This window comes from Gekko japonicus, unplaced genomic scaffold, assembly GCF_001447785.1.
Source record: "Gekko japonicus isolate JY-2015 unplaced genomic scaffold, Gekko_japonicus_V1.1 scaffold48, whole genome shotgun sequence".
NCBI lineage: Eukaryota > Metazoa > Chordata > Lepidosauria > Squamata > Gekkonidae > Gekko > Gekko japonicus.
This window is the reverse complement of record NW_015174273.1, coordinates 1,639,646-1,658,253: the sequence shown is the minus strand read 5'-3', so window position 1 is coordinate 1,658,253 and position 18,608 is coordinate 1,639,646. Positions and strand designations below refer to the sequence as shown.

Sequence of the window (18,608 nt, the reverse complement as noted above, 5' to 3'; positions counted from 1 at the left end):
TCTCTACATGGGGCTGCCCTTGGGGCAACTCCGGAAGCTGCAGCTGGTGCAGAACGCAGCAGCCAGGCTGTTGATGGGCCTCCCCATGTAGGAGCACATCCAGCCTGTGCTAAAGTCATTGCATTGGCTTCCAATAGCATTCCGTATACGCTTCAAGGTGCTGGTGTTGACCTTTAAAGCCCTTTATGGTCAGGGACCTGCCTACCTGAGCCTTTCCCTGCATGTCCCCTAGAGAGCACTGTGAACTAGGGTTGCCAAATGGGGCCTGGGGGCGGGAAATCCCCCGCTTCGGAGGCCCGATTTCCGCCGCGGCGGAATCGGGCCCCAGAGGAACCCCGCCCTCGAAGCGTTGCTGATGTTGGGGGTGTGGCTGAGCTCGTCGGGGGGGGGGAAACCATATGGTTTTCCCCCCGACGAGCTCGGCCACGCCCCCAACGTCAGCAACGTCACACGTCACTTCTAGTGACATGCTGCCGGGGGGCGTGCGTCCCTTAAGAACTCCCGGACCACAGCGCGGCTCCCCCGCTCCAAGGGGTGAGTCGACTTGGCAACCCTACTGTGATCTGGAACACAAAACCGCTTGGCCCTCCCTGGCCCTAGGGACGCCAGGTTGGTGGTGACTAGGACCAGGGCGTTCTCCCTTGCGGCGCCGGGGCTCTGGAATGAGCTCCCCAGTGAGATCAGAGCACTGTGGGACCTCCAGCAATTCCGCAGGGCTGTGAAGACGGAGCTTTTTCGCAGGGCGTTTCAGTAAGAATGCTTCCATTGGTTATGTTACATCTGCACTTTATTATGACACCGCCACTTTAAACGGTTTTAATTGTAAATGTTTGTATTTTATGGAGATGTATTTTAGGTATGTTGATTTTAAAACTGTACGTAAGCTGCCCTGAGCCGCTTTGGTGGAAGGGCGGGATAGAAATCTAACAAATAAATAAATAAATAAAATACTTAGAAAACATGCAGAGCCTCGTGCTCAAACCAGACTGGGCCTGTATTTATACCCTTCCTTCCAGCCCTTAGTTGACAAAAATATTCTTTCTCCTTCTAGATCGCTAGGTCATGTGAACACCAACAATTGGGTGGATTTTAATCAAAGCAACTCTTTAAGAAGTTTAATCAAAGCAACTCGTACAAACCACTGGTATCAATCAGTTGGGCGGACTATTAATCCTCATGCACATAAAGCACGGTGACTGAAAACATTAGTTCTGAGCTACTACATAACAAATTTACTGCACCATCAATACAAAGCCAGGTTTGCGGTCAGCGTCTTTGCTTTAAATCACACACGCTGAAAAAGTAAATGTTTTTAAGATCACCTAGATTAAAAAAGAAGTACCCAATCATGATTTGAAACAGAAAACTACTACTCACAACTGTTGTTATATCGAGGTTCTAGATCTTCAATGATTGCACGGTTTTTCTTTAGCTCATTATTAGCTTCGTGCAGCTTTTCGCTAGGGAAAAAAATAAGAATTAAAAAAAATTAAGACTACAGAAAGGACAAATATTTCTATTGAGAAGATGAGGCATCTCCATCTGCTTGCTTGCATGGATGCTACGAGGCATCAGGCCCTGACATTTGCACGTTGCAGATGGACGGAGGTGCATGATCTTTGCCACATCCGTTTATGCCCTCCTCTCCATTTTAGTGAGATACCAGCACCACTAACACAGGTAGATAACCCCACACACAGAATTATGTATACACATAATCTTTGATGCTTATATGTATAATTTCTGATGCCTGATGGAATTCGTGAAACAAAATGCTGCAAATAATTACCATGAAATAAACCTCACTGAAATTCAGTGGCATTTTTTTAAGGCTTGCCTAGCGTGTACCCCAGTTTGGTGTAGTGGTTAAGAGTGGCAGGACTCTAATCTGGAGAACTGGGTTTGATTCCCCACTCCTCCTCCACATGAAGCCAGCTGGGTGACCTTGGGTCAGTCACAGCTCTCTCTCTCTCTCAGAGCTCTCTCAGCCCCACCTACCTCACAGGGTGTCTGTTGTGGGCAGAGGAAGGGAAGGTGATTGTAAGCTGCTCTGAGACTCCTTTGGGTAGTAAAGGGTGGGGTATAAAGCCAAACCATTTCTCCCTCCCCCCCCAGGCTTTTAACTAAGAGGGATGATCTTTTAAAATTGTTGTCATGGTCTGCTCTAGCCTGAAGACTGCCATTTTCTTTTCTGTTCTCTGTTGTTTTATGTTTTAAGGTGGCTAATATATGTTTTAAATAAAATAAATAACAATAATAAATTATGTTCTGACTTGTTTGTGTTGTCTATGTGGTTTTATTACACTTGTTTTACCTGTGAGCTACCTTAAAGCAGGTTTCTGGCAAGGCAGCCTATACGTTTTCTAAATAAATAAATTATGGAAATGGTTTATGATCAAGTATCTCCAGGTTCTATCATACCTTCATATATTAAGCCGCTTTAGTGCTTATTGCTGTCCTTAAAATACTTTTAAATTATTTGTATAAAAAACAGTTTTTTAAAAAAATACTTACAGGTGTTCATCAAGTTTCTTCTTCAGAATGACAGACTGTAAAATAAGGGGGGGGAAGGGTTAAGAGGAGGAATTCACTGTGATACAGAAAGCTGAGTATAAAACTGAAAGTCATACACAAATGCATGTAATGAAATCCCAGGAGTTATATTGGTCAGAGTTGTGGGAAGGGGGGGCAATTTGGGCTCTGCTATCCCCTTCACTGCCCGCTGCCTCTCCCTCTTCTCCATCACTCTCCCCTCTTTGCTGATGGAGATGGGGGGGGGAGAAGTGTACTAAAAAGGACAGTTGGGGGAAGGGTATGCACCCCCATACACATCACTGTTTTGTTCCAAGCAAGCCCACAACACACACACACCCCTTTGTTCTAACAGAAGTGGCCATCAGAGTTTGGTTTGCTTACATTCTTTGTTCTACCCTTTAATACGTGTACATTAAAAAATGGGCTGTACCATTTCATACCACACAAATACAGCATAATGCAGCTCTTCACATCTTTGAGAATTTTGTTTTACAATGTATATGGATGTAATCAGAAGTCTGGTTGACACAGTAGCCCCCCCCCCAAAAAAAAGGGCTTACGCATCCCAAGCCATTTTGTAGCAACTGCTCACTCGCCTTCCTGGCAACTGAACACCCTCCTAACTGGGCGATGAATGAACAGCAATGGTTCTCGCTGCTGGGAGCCAAACGGGGGGGGGGGAGGAGAGGGCTAGCATGGCTAGTGTCTGCTCTAGGTGAATGGCAACTTTGGCTCATGTGGGGCCTCATATTAAAGCATGCTATCTGAGCCAGATCACATTGGCACTGGACTAGACGATGGATTATGAAATGAAACTGGTGTGATGTCACAGCAGTCTATCAGCAGTCCCATCACATTTTCTGTTATCTGGAAGCAATGTCTTGGGCAATTAAGCCCTGGGTGTCTGGGGTGGCATGTCTCATCCCCTCCCCGGCCCAATATAATGTTGCAGGGGAGGGAAGCGGGGAGGGTGAACTTATCCGGCCTTGCATTCCTGGCTTCCTTCCCTGCTCCCCCATGTCTGAAGCTTTTATTCACTCTCTTACAAAGCTTTAAAAAACAAAAAACAAGCCACCTGCCAAAACTCAGAGGAAGTGGCTAAAAAGCCAAACAAATGCCCTTCACAGCATATATAATTATTGCCACCAGGATGTTATGACAGCTGCCACCATTAATGTGGATCTAGAGAGGCGGTCTACCTGTGACCGCCTGCTATAATAGCCAGACGCATGACCTTCCCATTAAATATGAGTTTTGCCCTTATTCACACAAGGCTCCCAAAGCACAAAAAAACCTAAGCAAGGATGGGGGGGGGGGGGGGGGGGGAAGGAGGTGTCACAAAGCTAAACAAAGCATTAATCTGACCCAACATGGAAATTTGTGTGTTCTTAATTTATACTCTACATGTACGTGCCAATACCAGATCCAAATCCTTGGCATGCCTGTGTCTTGAGGCCCACTGCACATGCAACAAAACTGCCTACATGAAGTCACGCATGAAAGCCCTCTGCAGGGCTGTGTGTCTGTGTACCTGCAGCAGTCCTTCGTAAGTACCGTTTCTCATGTTGCCATCTACACAAGGGTTGTGTGCTAATTCCTACAAAGATGACTCTGTTTAGAAATGTTACCGTATCTGAAGCTACCCAGGGATGCAGACCTGGGTCTGAAGGCCAGATTATAATTTGTGTCACAGGAAGCACTTGTGAACACACCCCTATACATTAAAAACGAAATGTGGAGTGCAGACCTCAGACTGCTTAAACCCCCCCCCCCTTTGCAACTTTATTTAAAATTGTTGCATTCTGTTCCCATGGGCTGAAATCTGTAAAAAGTGACTTTTTGTTTCTTTGCAAACACATGAGCACATGAAGCTGCATTATACTGAACCAGACCCGTGGTCTAGCAAAGCCAGTACTGTCTACTCAGACTGGCAGTGGCTCTCCAGGGTCTCAGGCAAAGGTCTTCCACATCACCTACAGCCAGATCACTTAACTGGAGATGCCGGGGATTGAACCTGGGACCTTCTGCATGTGAACCAGATGCTCTACCACCGAGCCACGGCCCCTCCCTTTCCATCCATCCCTAAGGGAGCGTGCAAACAAGTTGCCTGAAGCACTGCCACAGTGACGACACAGAGGAAAATAATTTGGCAACCATATATGGGGAACGCATGTGTGCATGTGAAACATAACATGAGCAAAAAACCCTAAAAACTTCTACAGCTTCTCTTACAAATGAGAACCCCAGAATTGGGTACTGACTAACTCAGAGCAGGGGGAAGTAAATAGGAAGCCATACTCACAATAGCCTTGAGCAGAAACCCATGCCAAGAAACAGAGACGGACAGATTAGTACGAAGCAAAACAGCAGCCAACAGAAGAAACTATTTTAGCGTCCTCCTTCTGAAGAGGAAAACATTTAAAGCTAGGCACTCTCAGAGCATGCACACTGTTCCTCTCTTGACATGCTCTCTATGGCTTCTTCCTCCTCTTTCAGCGTTTCAGAGCTCTCTAGGCGATATCACAAATGTATTTCAAGTACATGAATGAATGTTCCCACTCAAAGCAAATGCTACAAGACATCTTCAGATTAACAGAAAAGAAGAAAGGAAGAAAAAAAAAAGCAGCAAGCACACAGATTCGACCTAGACATTCAAAGGAGGACAGCCACCATTATTGTAATGCCGGTGCCAGAGCAGTTTTCCTGTGTGGACCAGGAGGTTTTGATCAGACTGTATGCAAAAGCTATTAAAACTATTCGGGTGAGCTGCTGTACAACAGCACCTAATGATGATACAGAAAAAAACCCAGAATGCAATGTTTATTATGCCATTCCCCAGTGCCGTGCTCCTGGTTTTCTTGTCATTAAATGGGAGCTCAAGAATGCTGCACTGAACCGCAGCTGGCTGTACAACACGCTCATCCAAAGCTGGCCTCGGGTGTTAAAAGGGAGTTTATGCTCTTCATTCGGCGCTTGTGGGATGGTGGGTCCTGAATCTTTTTAGGAGAGAAAGGGAGAGCCTGGACACGGTCCTGTCTCCATCTTCTTCCTAGACAGGATGACTGAGGCTCTCAGAACCAATGGAGTGGGGTGGGCAATTCCACGCATAGCCTGTAATCTGGGGATTACGGTAATCCTATTAGGTGGGTACTGTTCTGAAAGGGTAGCATGGTGAAAGAGTTCACAGGATTATACACAACACAGGGAGACAAAGCCCTGCGTGTCAAGGGGGTCAGTTTGGGCATCAGACAGACAGTAAACTATCCAGATGGCAGTCACTCTAATATTCAAGTATCTACAGCTACACTTGGCTTGAAAACAGGTGGGTTTGTAGAATGACTGTGGTCGCTGCCTGGCCCTCCAGCTGCAAATGCCCTTCTGCCCCTTTCCTCCACCTTCCCCCAGACTTCGCTCATTGGATGACTTAAGCACATGATTCATTCCATCTCCTTCTTTCTGAGGAAGTTGGCCTGGGTCGCTCTAGGCCAGGGAGTCAGAAAAGCATCCTCTGGGCTGGGGCACCCAGGTCTGATTGAGGAGAAAACGGAATGCACCAAGGAAAGGAAGTTTGTTCTTCCTAGTGGCCTGACCTAGAAGAAATCTGGACATGAAAAGGAGATCCAGGCTGGGGAGCATTAATCTCCCTGTTTTGCCTGTCTCTTCCCTCCCCCCCCCCCCCCCTCCCCCCCTATTCCTCCCTCTTGCCCAGCCATGGAAAACAAGAAAAGACCAAAGTGCAGCAGCGAGCCCACCGCCTTCTTTTTGGCTGACATACATTACAGTGTCTGCCTCACCATTCTTTTGAATAGCGGGGTGGGTGGGATGGGGGACAGACTTGCCAGCAAGCTGCTCCTAGAGTGGTGGGAATGCTTGCCACTCTCCCTCCCTTCCCAGAGATTTGCTGCATTAAAAATGGGGCGGGATCAACACCATTTCCCCTTCAAATTTTAAGGCGGTGAAGCTTAGCATGAAAATGTAGTACAGCAAGGACTGGAAAAGTTGGCACTGGAAAATGTAGCACCACTGCAAATGCATGGCCCATGTTTAGCGTGTGTTTCCACTTACATCTTCAGCTTTTGAACCTTGCTCCTGTAAAGATTTTTGCAGTTCTTCAACCTGAGACTGTACTTCGAGCAGTCTCTGATTTACAAGCCTGGAAATAAGGAACAAATTTTTTGTTTTCAGAAAGATTGACTACTCTCACTTTACTAGGCACCAGAAAAAGGGGGAGGAAAAAACCTGCAACCGACTCCCCCACCAAAGAAAACAGAAAACAAGAGAAGTTGAGGTATATATTATGTAAGCACTAAATTATAAATCCAATAAATTCTCAAATAAGTAAATTAATCTACTTTAATATACAGTAAGTATAACAGAAAGCATATAAGACTTTAATGTTGTCAGTCACAGAAGACCGAACGTACAATATACCCAGAATTAAAACATCAGTAATATGAACTGTGCATACACTTACTGGGCATTGTCCAACAAGATATGCATAGTTCATATTATTGATGTTTTATTTTAGGTATATTGTGTTTGTATGTTTTACATATATTTTTGACACAGGAATCAGCTGTATCTTTTAGGGGGAAAATTGTATACTTGACCACTGATGAAGACAGATTTGTCAAAATGTGTGTGGTCTTTTACAGTTTACTTCATTTATATCCCACTTTTCTTCAAAATGGGGACCCAAACTGACTTACACCATTCTCCACTCCTCCATTTCATCCTCACCCTATGAAATAGATTAGGTTGCGAGACAGTGACTGGCCCATGGTCACCCAGCAAGCTTCCATGCAAAGCAGTGACTTGACCCCTGCATCTCTCTAGTATCCACTGCAGTAGTAGTGGAGGAGGAGGAAGTACATAGTAGTAGAAGTGGAAGAAGACTTGGTTTTATACCCTGCTCTTCACTTCCCGAAGGAGTCTTGGAGTTGCTTACAATCGCTTTCCCTTCCTCTCTCCACAACAGACACCCTGTGAGGTAGGTGGGGCTGAGAGAGCTCTGAGAGAACTGTGACTGACCCAAGGTCACCCAGCAGGCTTCATGAGGAGTGGGGAATCAAACTTGGTTCTCCAGATTAGAGTCCCTCACTCTTAACCACTACACCAAGATGGCTCTCATGAAGAAGAAAGCTCATAGTGGAATAAGTGCTGTTATAGTCTTTAGGTGTTACTGGACTTCTGTTTTGTTTTGCTGTAACAGACTAACACGGCTACCCCACTGGAACTCCTAGATCCTAGTCTGACACTCTAACCACTACACCGCACCAGCTCTCGTAACTGACAACATGAGTGTTATATGTTATGATTATTACTGTATATTTATTAAAATACATTTATGTATTCATTTATTGAATTCAGGCTTACATACATCTATACCTCATCTTTTGTTTTTTATTCCCCCAAAGCTTATTCTTATATATTTTTCAAAGGCCCAGCCAGACAAGACACTGGGAGTTTCCATGACTGGAGTTCCCAGCACTTTTTAAAAAATGTCCCCATTTGCCAAATAATTTCACTGAAGGAAAGAAAACCAAGCACTGGAACCTCTGATCACAGAACTCCCAGCATCTCCTCTGGTTTAGCCCTGAATCGATCAATGCTGATAATTCACTGCGAACCAAAATGGAACGGCAATTGTATAAGCAGCACGCTGTTGTGATCATTTTCCAAGCATTTCAGTTCCAAGCATTTCAACACAACGCACTTTAACAAATGCCTGGAAACTAAGCGGGCCACAACACTTGCCGGCTAAACCTCAAAATCTGCAAAACGCTGCCAAAGCAAATGATGGTGGAAGAGCTCCTCGCTGACAGTAGCGCATTTCCCAAACTCCGTGAGGAACGTCCAACTCCCATTCTTCCAGAATGTAAGGGGAATAAAGAGTCCTAGCTGGCCCTCTGCATGGTCTACACTGCAACAGAATTCAAGTCTACAGCGTATGCACTCCAGGAAAACTCCCTTGAACTATCTGAGACAAAAATTTACAATGGGAAGACTCTAGAGCTCCGGCACACTGACACCAGAGGGCCTTCAGGTCTCAAGATTTTAGAGCTAACTTGAGGAAGCAGAGGAAACAGTATGGGTAACGGGCTGCCTGCATTCAACTTACTCTTCAAGTGTGGGTAAATTTTAATGTATTTTTCATAGATGTTACACAAAACCAAAAAAAAAAGTTATGCGATGCACCACACACACATGTGCCAGAGATTACTGCCTCCTCTGCAAATACGTGCTCAACGTGCTGACACGCATGCCTTCTTCAGCTTCCCTTGCTGGTACACACATCTCACCTGGACGTTTAATGGCAGTCACCATCAGTGTTCCCTCTAAGCTGAGTTAGTGTGAGCTAGCTCACAATTTTTTAGCCTCCAGCCCACAGATTTTTGTCTTAGCTCAGGAAGGAGGGCTCCAGAGCAAACTGATTTATGCAGTAGCCAAATCGCTGGCTCACAACTTTAAAGCCAGTAACTCACAAAGCAGAATTTTTGCTCACAAGATTCCACAGCTTAGAGGGAACATTGGTCACCATACTATATGCAACCCCTTCACGCCCACACACACAGTCTGCACTGCAAAAAATGCTGTGGACACTTTTTCCCCTTACGGTATACGCAGCAACCTTGCTCCATCAACGAAAGATGTCAAATCGGTAGCATTCGTCAAGAGATTAAAGCTGTTAGTTTCAGTTTATAAACTGAAGTCTACATGCTTTGGGACAGGCCGATCGATATAAACAAGAACAAAATCCCCAAGAGGCCTACACTTAGAAGCAAGATGGCTCCTTCCTACCTGTTTTCTGTCTCTAGTTCGTTCTTCCGGAGATTGGCGTCATCCAGGAGACTTTGCAACAGGGCAATCTTTTCATTGTCAGACCCTTCTTGGTTAAGCTTCAGCACTTTATTTTCATGCTGGAGGCGAATGAGTTTTTCCCTTGGAAAAAGAGGGGAGCTCTTTAGAAAGTACAGGTCGTGGGTCTCCAAGAGGATGAAAAAAGAATTCCATTAAACTACGAATGGGATTTTCAAACTGCTTCCTCAAATTTAAAGAAACAAACAAAGAAAGGGGGGGGGGGATCAAGTAAGCCAAGTCACCAAACTGAGAATCAAAACAATGGCTGATATTGGAGAAAAGTGAATTCATTTATATTAAAATTATGCCCCATTTTACCAATTTCTGCAAAAGGATACCTAGAGAACATCTTTTAAACACACACACAGAGCTAGAAACAAAATATATACAGGAATTACATCCAAAGGTTGTAAAGACTCAACGATCCATAGCACCATGAACCACTGGACCCACACCCACTATAAACGATGCAGGGAGGACCTTTCTGAACAGAATGCTGCTGTGGGCCCTTCTAAAATGCCATCGGAGAAGGCGCTTTCTGCACATATTCTGACAAACTGCTCTAAACCAGAGGAGCAGCTTCAGAGAGTGCTCTACTTCTTGTGGAGGCTGTGTCTGTCATCCTAGTTAAAGGAAGAGATAGAAGGGACTGACATGAAGATTTAAGCCGACGCCCACACTAATGCCAGGAAAGATGGCCCTTCAAATGTGTGGTCTCAGGCTATGAAGGATTCTAAAGGTTAGAATCATCCCCTTGAACAGAATCCAAAAGCAAGCTGATGACCAGTGTTGTTTCTTCAGTTCTTGTGCAACAAGCTCGCAATATCCAATGCTCACAGAGAGACCAACTGGCAGGATTTTACACTAGCTAAAGTTTCCAGATAACCTTGAGGGGCCGTGCACACTCAGAAATCTGGCAGACCCACTTGAGACAAAGAGGATTACGTGACTTACTTGATTTCAGGGGTAACAATTTCCGCTGCTAAACTATCTGAAGACCCTTGACCTTCCAGTGGCAGTAATCCTAGGGTAGGTAGAGAGGAAAGAGAAGAAAGGAAGAAAAGAAAACATTGAAGAAGAGGAGTTGGTTTTTATACCTCCACTTTTCTCTACCTCAAGGAGTCTCAAAGCAGCTTACAATCTCCTTCCCTTCCTCTCCCCACAACAGGCACCTTGTGAGGTAGGTGGGACTCAAAGAGTTCTGAGAACTGTGACTGGCCCAAGGTCACCCAGCAGGCTTCACGTGGAGGAGTGGGGGGGGCGGGTCAAACCTGGTTCTCCTGATTACAGTCCGCCACTTTTAACCACCACACCACGCTGGCTCCCACAGAAAAAACTGGAATGTATGCAGTGGTGACTTATTGCTGAAGCCAAGCTAAGGCACTTTTAAGTCTCCTGATTGGAGCAGGAGAGATATAAAACAACCTCAGGATGGGAAATGGCTCGTGGGAGGAGGGGAGGGTGGAGAAGATGCTGTGAGGCCAAGGGACCCGCTTGTACTAACAGTCATATAAGTCATGCTGCATTAAATCCTCTTCTGGGCAGCTGCACCAGCCCACTGCTTAAAACAGAAGAACGGGCCTGTAATTTTACACACCATATTTCAGAATCTCTCACATTTAAGAAGGAAAGAGATCTGGTGCTCCCCCCCCCCTTTTCGGTTACCTGAAGTGGTAAGCTGTCCCTCTTGCGCTTGTACACATCGAATCTCTTCAATCGTTTCTTTTAGGGAGTCTCTCTCTGTCCTTAGCCGCTACAGAAGTAGAAAAGCACAAAAGCATTAGATTTAATTTTGCAAATCGGTTCATGAAGTATTGCTACACTGCTCTCTCTTCATGGCATTTCAATCCCGTATGTATCTAAAACGGTCCTTCATACAAGGGATTTCAAAACAACCTTCCCCCCTCAAGGGGGCATAACTTATCTTAAGTGATGCCTGCCAAAGGCTTATGCATATGTGTCCAGGCCATAGGTACATAGGAAGACACTGCTCGAGTTTGAGCCTAATGCTCTACCAGGTGGATTGTACTCTGAGGAACTGCATGTATGAACACCATGGCAAAGCTTCAACCCAAAACAGCAGGTGAATAATCTTCCCTGTCCCCAAAAACAGCCAGTTCCATTTACCTCATACCCTGGCATTTATGTTATTTAAAAAACATTTCTATCCTTGCCTTCCGTAAGCTCAGGCCACCCGATATCACGATGGTGTGTATCTCTCTGCCCCTGCCAGCCAACAATATAGAACAGGGCAGTGAAACACATCAGAATAATATCAGGACATGGGGCAAGATCAATTAGACATTTCTGGGGGCAGGGCGTAAGGATGCCAGCCTCCACTTGGGCCCTGGGGATCCCCCAGAATTACAGCTCATCTCCAGACTACAAGGATCAGTTCCCATGGAGAAAATGGATACTTTGGAGGATGGACTCTGTGGCACTGTACCCCACTGAAGTCTCTGTCCTCCCCAGAATCCACCCCCAAATCTCCAGCGGTTTCCCAGCTTGGATATGGCAACCCCACCCCACCCCCCATCTCCCGCTGGTGCCTATCGGGGAGTGGAATTAGACACGGGGCTGCCATTTTCAGCAGAAGCTCAGTCTTTAAACACTTAGTTCTGCCCCAAGAACACATAAATGTAAGATACCTGAAACGAGTTTATTTTCCACACTGACTTATAACATTTTCCGTTCTATAAGCCCATACAAAATATCGAATATGTGAACAACATGAGGCTCACCCAAGCACATAGGCTGGAAGAAAGGGCGCCAACGTGAAATCAATGAAAACTTAAAATACAAGGAAGTAAGTTCGAAGACCATTTATTTGCAATCCAAGCAACAGACAAAAGGAGAAAGCAGAAAGAAAAGGTAGTAAGCAACTAGGGGATGACCAGAACAGGACAGAAGAAAACACGGGAATGGTGACAGAAAGACTTTGCTGGGGAGAGAGATGCCTTTCCGGGACAAGGAAAGTGAGAACTGGATATCAAGAGCACAGTGAGAAAAAGTCACAAAAGACAGAAGCGGGAACAAAGAGGGCTGGCTGAAGTAGAAAAGCTTTTGCCAAAACAGGGGGAAGAAATAGACAGGAGTAGAGTGAAAGCTAGAACTTGTGAAGAATATGGATTAGGAACAAGAAAGTGACCCAGTGCAGAGAACAAATTGCATTATCTTACAAAATCTGCTCTCACTAATGCAATCTAAGGCCACGCATGGAGGTTTGCTGCTCTTGTTCCTCCACTTATTTACTTCGCTTGGAGCAAAGGAAAAACAGTGCTTTTGGCTGTACTGACATTCGGCTGTAGCTGGACCCAATTCCAGTGCCTTTATGCAGGAATCTTTTTCTATACACTCTGGGCAAAGAACTATAGTGACAGAGCACACGACTAGCTATACAGCAGTAGTGATTTCACGAGAAGAATTTGGAACGGGGGTGGGGAGGGAGAGAGAGAGAGCGAGAGGATGGAGACGACGATAGTAGTCTAGATATGAAAGGGCTGGCAAACAAGACAAAAGCATCACAGACAGAGATGGAAGAGGGTAAGAGCAAAAGTGAATAAATGAAGATCTCTGTCTTCACCTTGTGACGCCTGGAACTGAGAAGACAGCCAGAAGAGGCTCTCAAACAAACAGCTAGTAAAAGGGAAGCCAAAGAGGCAGAGGTAAACAGCCAAATATGGAAATTATCAAGCATAAGGAAACACAGAGAAGACAAGGAGGACCAGGAAAAGCAGACTTGGACCATTTAAAAACAACTGGGAAAGAGACTGTGTCAATGGAAGCCCAAGAGGGAAGCAGAGCAAGTGTCAGAGGAAACAACATGAATGAATGGCAAATACGGCAGAGGCAAAGAACGGTGCTTAGATTCACTCACAGACACCTTTGCATTTCACAGACATCTTTTGGTATGAATAATGGGATAGGTGTTCATAAAGAAGACCTGGTAACAAGTGCCTTAAGACAGAAGGTTGCTTCTACGAGAGATGAAAAGGCTGCATTCACAAATTTACGATACATACATCTTTTTCTTTTTGTAGACTGTCTACTTTCTCTTTCAGCATCTTGAACTCAAACTCTAATTTGTCTGCCTTCTTGGATTCTTCAGACAATCTATTCTGGAGTTCAACTACCTGTAAGAGCAAGAAGGGGAATCACTGGTCACCAATATTAGAATGGAAAAGCACGAAGCATCATAAGAGCTATTGGAGGGTGTCCTACCACTCTGCTCAGCAAAGCCTGGATCCGACCTGAAGGCCGAGGAACCTTCTTCCAGTTTAAGTGGCTCTTCCACTTGTAAGCTGCCTTGAGCTCCATAAGGAAGAAAGGCAGCTAACAAAAACAAATACTTTAAATCAGGGGTGTCGAACTCATTTGTTATGGGGGCCGGATCTGACATAAATGAGACCTTGTTGGGCCGGGCCATGTGTGTCATAAAATGTAACGCCAGGTAGCAGAGATATAAACTTTATAAAGGACACAAACACAAAAGGTTTTTTTTTAACTTAAAATAAAGACATGCTTAAAACATTAGCACTCTTGCAATATTTTGCTTATTTAACAGTGTCTGATAACTGACACCTCTTGCTCTGAATTACTGCATCAAAATGTCTGTGCTGTTGCAATCTTGAGTATGCTGTTCAGGTGTGTATCTGTAAGGTGCAAACCTATGATGATGCAGCAGCAGCAGAACTGGAAGAAGAAGCAGAAGACAGCCAGTTCCACTGAGGGCCTGATAGAAACCCTCCAGGGGCCTGATCTGGCCCCCGGGCCACATGTTTGACACCCCTGCTTTAAATAAACAGTCTATTTTCACTCAGTGGCCAATGCTCCCTCTAAGCTGTGGAATCTTGTGAGTAAAAATTCTACTTTGTGACCTACTGGCATTAAAGTTGTGAGCAAGCGATTTGGCTACTGCATAAATTAGTTTGCTCTGGAGCCATCCTTCCCGAGCTAAGACAAAAATGTGCGAGCTGGAGGCTAAAAAACTGTGAGCTAGCTCACACTAACTCAGCTTAGAGGGAACACTGGTGGTCATAAACACTCAATATATTACCCTTCCATTTTCAATGGATGAAATAACTAAGCCGAGATAAATGCAATTAAATAGCACTCAGCCTGCTGATTCACTGGCAATAATACCAAAGGATTAGATTTAGTGTTCGTTCTTCACAGTCAGTTTGTTAATAGGAAGTGAAATCTGTCGTCCTACAGTTATCCTAAGATGGCAATGTGTAACATCACGGTTCAGATGCAAGGCACTTATTCCCCAGCACAGCTACATACATGTAGTATGTATGTAGGGGCTGTGTGGTTTACTGGAAGAGCCTTTGCATGTACAAGGTTCCAGGTCCAATCCCTGCCATCTCAAGTTAAAAAGGGAGCTTAGAGCTCCCTCTAAGCTGTGGAGTCTTGTGAGCAAAAATTCTACCTTGTGAGCTACTGGCATTAATGTTGTGAGTGAGTAATTTGGCTACTGCATAAATTAGTTTGCTCTGGAGCCATTCTTCCTGAGCTAAGACAAAAATGTGTGAGCCGGAAGCTAAACAACCGTGAGCTTGCTCACACTAACTCAGCTTAGAGGGAACACTGGAATGTGAAAGACCTCTGCCTGAGAATCTAGAGAGCCACTTCCAGTTTGAGCAGATAATACTGACTTTGATGGACCGATGGTCTAATTCAGTATAAGGCAGCTTCCATGTACATGCACATCGAAGTTAAGAGTTCTCAACTGTTGTTATTAAAATGTCCTTTCCTTTTCTGACATAATCACTTTTTACAAAATGGTAAAGATTGTTCACAGCCCTATTAGACAAGCAAAAAAAAAAGGGGGGGGAATGCTGTTTCCTCAAACATGTGAGGGAAGTCAGATGACTGCCAATGGAAGAAAAATATAAAAATTGTAAATAGGAAAGTTTTTGGAACATGGTCCCCATTTCGGTCTTGTTTTGGAGACAGGCTTATCCGTACCTTGTAACTTCCCTTTTTGACCTCCCTGTTTCAATATTAGGTTTATAAAAATACATTTGTCCAAAAACAACAAACTCTGTCCAGTTATTCTGTTATTCCCTTCAAAAGGGAATTAGATAAGCATATGGAGCAGAGGTCCATCAGTGGCTATTAGCCACAAAGTATAGATAGGGACTCTGGGGCAAGTGATGCTCTGTCATCTTGGTGCTTGGGGGGGGGGTCTACATTGGGAGGGCTTCTAATGTCCTGGCCCCATTGGTGAACCTCCTGATGGCACTGGTATTTCTGGCCACTGTGTGATACAGAGTGTTGGACTGGATGGGCCTTTGGCCTGATCCAACATTGGCATCTCTTATGTTCTTATGTTCTTAACAGCTGCTTTGCTGGAATAGTGAGGATTGGGTACATGGAGAGAAATTGATTATTAAAAGGTATAGATAAATATTAATAAGAACTGCCTGTTTAATAGAGAAATGCAAAATCATATATTTCATTTACATATTGCAGCTTCCAATTAAATCCATAACTATTAAAATATAGAAAAACAATTTAAAACCTTGAAGGGGAAAAATGCCTTCAGATCTCCTCTGTTACAGAGGGCCTGATAGACACATACCTCTTATGTAGTAAAATGTCTGTTCAGACTCTTAAGGGGACCAACTGTTAACAAACTTTCAAACCACACAAGAATTCAAAGGATGTGGGAGAAACTAGAACTAGTTTAATCCTGCCATTCTTCCCAGCAACATACCCACCAACCGTCTGTGGTATGTTGGGTCTGGGGAACTGAGGCCCACAGGGCCACCAAACAAGTTTCATAGTTCTGGGGGTGAATCGGGTCATCTCAGCTAACATGTGTGCCTCTCTCTAAAAACTACACCAGATTGCTCTTACAATAAGAATTCTCTGGCCATTGTTTGGCTGGGAAATAGAAGGAAATGAAGATTGGTTAGCTACATGCAAGCGAGGAAATTTCAGTGGCTGCAATTTTACACACATCTGCTCTCACCTGTCTCTTATACGTTTCCAGTTGGCTCCGGGCTGCGTTGGCTTTCCTCAGTTCTTCTTCCAAGCTTACAGTGTTTTGCATGTACATTGTGTTCTTCTCCTCCAAGAGTTTCACCTGTCGCCGTAGATCCCCAAGATCTTCCAGCTTCTTTTTATAGGATTCCACCTGGCTTTCCAACTTGGCGACTTTGTCAGAGGAATGCCTGAGAGGGAGGGATATTATAGAGATTCAAAACTTGGAAACCCTCTTCTGAACTGCTCACATATATACAAGTGTTTAAATTTAATGCGTTAATAAAAATATATGAGAAAATGGTGGAATCCATAACTGGAGGTTAAGTGAGCCCACCACACTGTATGAGTCATCACACTAGAACCTGGCATGTATGGCAATGCTGACCTCCCTGTACAACAACCTTTCCAGTCAGGTTAGGTTAAGAGGTTATGATGAACCCAAAATTACCTAGTGAATTTTATGGCACAGCAAGGATCTGAACCTGAGATTTTCAGTTTCAGGTTCAGGCAAGTTTTCAACTCTCTGCCTGGTATACCACACTACTTCTCCTCATCAGCTTCTTCCCCTTCTTCAGCTGTTTTATCCATTCTTTACCAGCGTGAGAGCTAGTGTGGCACAGTTGTTAAGAGCAGCAGATTGTAATCTGGAGAACCAGGTTTGATTCTCCCCTCCTCCACAGGAAGCCTGCTGGGTGACCTTGGGCCAGTCACAGTTCTCTCAGAACTCTCTCAGCCCCACCTACCTCACAAGGTACCTGCTGTGAAGAGAGGGAGGGAAAGGCAATTGTAAACCTCTCTGAGACTTCTTAGGGTAGAGAAAAGTGGGGTATAAAACCAATTCTTCTTCCCCAATATCTAATTTTTAACCTCTTCAGCTCATCTTTTTCTACTCTGTGCCCTTCAAACTATTAATGCCCGATATAAATTCTTAATCTGGATTTCATCGAACCCTTTTATGAAATGTATGGACTACATACTCTATTACGACATTGTGTGACAACCCTGATTGGATTCAAAGGTTCTTATTTCTGTTTTAGTTTCACCACACTTGGTATGAAACCTTTCTTCCCTTAACCAATTAAATCTGACAGAAATATTACCATTAAACTGTTGCCCGTTTTTGCACAAATGGGCTACAGTAGGTGTTATAAGAAAACAGAAAAGTTGCTAAAGAGAAACAAAAGGGACAAAAATGGTCTTCCTGAATGAAAAGTAAAAGGAGCTGTTTTATCTATATACACATGCATCTCAGTTGTACAAATTCACACAGAGATGCCACGGCAAACCCCCACACAGGCAGTCTGCCCCTCTGCTATCATGAAATTCCTCTTTGAAAACATCCACAATTCGTCATACGCTTTGCATCCTGCCCACATTCCCAAAGTGCTCTAAATCCTGATTAAGGGTTATAAGGATCAGAGAGGTCCCAAGGCTCCTTCTCTGGGCACTGAAAACAGCCACCCCAGGAGTCAGGCAGGCAGGACGCACTCCCCCCTTTTTATTCTGTGAGAGTGAAAGGGCTCAGCTTTCCACCTCAGGGCTTGTTCCGGGGAGCACCTACGTTTGGCTTGAAATACAATAAGGAGTGTTGCAGAGCATAAATCACTTGGTCACAGGCAAATTAACAGAAAACAAATAAACCTCACTACTGCTACATAAAATCTGCCCATCTGAAAACTTTAGACCTTACTACCCTTCAAGCATCTCTGCATGGCATTATTCATCTGTCTTACCCATCTGATAGGACACAGGCCCTCTTCATGCCAGGCTGGTATAGCGTGGTGTTATGCCAAGGTGGAGAAAGGGTAAGAGTAGCCGTCCTGGGTATATTAAGAAACAATCTTTTCTAGCAATGTATTGCCCAGCAACTCAACAGCCAATCAGGGCTGACCAGTTAATTAGCGTCTACAGTGACAGGAAAACTAGGGAGGAGACCCTGTCGAATCTTTAAGGAACAGAAACTGCTCGCAGGTGTTGCTAATGGTCAGAGGGAGCACTTCTAAATAGGCCAGAATCCCAACAATACTTAAGAGTTCTGAAAGAAGGTCCAGTCACCTTAGGAGAGCCTGAAGCCTAAATTATCAAGTTCCTTACAAGGGTTTAAACTGGACGTCTCACTGTGGCTGCATGCAAGCAAGAAAATTGAGTACCAAACTGGAAATCAGAATTAACAAGCGGGAGAACTGCATTCACCTCCCCCCAAATATTTCCTCTTTCCC

At 44.5% G+C, this 18,608-nt stretch overlaps 1 protein-coding gene across 1 annotated transcript in view; it reads right to left on the bottom strand.

The window, feature by feature from the left end:
- HOOK3 (hook microtubule-tethering protein 3) overlaps positions 1 to 18,608 on the bottom strand; it is an 87,588-nt gene that overhangs the window by 10,295 nt on the left and 58,685 nt on the right. The window contains exons 12-19 of the mRNA XM_015423725.1: positions 16,376 to 16,577; positions 13,419 to 13,529; positions 11,062 to 11,149; positions 10,351 to 10,420; positions 9,337 to 9,477; positions 6,601 to 6,688; positions 2,515 to 2,549; positions 1,378 to 1,460 (exon numbers count right to left, since the gene is read on the bottom strand). Of these exons, the coding sequence (XP_015279211.1) occupies positions 1,378 to 1,460; positions 2,515 to 2,549; positions 6,601 to 6,688; positions 9,337 to 9,477; positions 10,351 to 10,420; positions 11,062 to 11,149; positions 13,419 to 13,529; positions 16,376 to 16,577 (818 nt within the window). The remainder of the gene's footprint in view (positions 1 to 1,377; positions 1,461 to 2,514; positions 2,550 to 6,600; positions 6,689 to 9,336; positions 9,478 to 10,350; positions 10,421 to 11,061; positions 11,150 to 13,418; positions 13,530 to 16,375; positions 16,578 to 18,608) is intronic.